General features: G+C 50.0%; 1 protein-coding gene across 1 annotated transcript in view; it reads left to right on the top strand.

Annotated features, from left to right (window-relative positions):
• LOC119594896 (chymotrypsin BII-like) overlaps positions 1 to 406 on the top strand; it is a gene marked incomplete at its 3' end in the record, with an annotated part of 6,816 nt that overhangs the window by 3,860 nt on the left and 2,550 nt on the right. The window contains 2 exon segments of the mRNA XM_037943969.1: positions 2 to 141; positions 316 to 402. Of these exon segments, the coding sequence (XP_037799897.1) occupies positions 2 to 141; positions 316 to 402 (227 nt within the window).

Below are 406 nucleotides of genomic sequence, written 5' to 3'. Positions count from 1 at the left end.
GCGCCCACAATCTCTTCGAGGCCGAGGACACCCAAGTCACGATGAGTTCGAGCGACTTCTTCACCCACGAGGACTGGGACTCCTTCTCCCTGGCCAACGACATCGCCCTCGTCAGGTTACCGACGCCCGTGGACTTCACGGGTAAGCTGGGGAGGGTGAAGGAATAAGCAGGCACTTCCTTTTTTTTCTTTTTCTCTTTTTCTCACTTTATTTTTACTTATTTTTAATCTACTTCTCTATTCCCTCATCAATATGCGTATATGAGTGTGTGTTAATTTACTTCTTTATACATTTATTCCTCTCAATTTGCCTCAGAGAGCATAGCGCCTGTCAGGCTCCCTTCGTCAGACATCAGCGTTGCCACCACAGCGACTCCCACGGGATGGGGACGCCCGGCGGACTGTAG

Source organism: Penaeus monodon, chromosome 34 (assembly GCF_015228065.2).
Source record: "Penaeus monodon isolate SGIC_2016 chromosome 34, NSTDA_Pmon_1, whole genome shotgun sequence".
NCBI classification, from domain to species: Eukaryota; Metazoa; Arthropoda; class Malacostraca; order Decapoda; family Penaeidae; genus Penaeus; species Penaeus monodon.
This window is presented reverse-complemented; position numbering and strand designations above follow the sequence as displayed.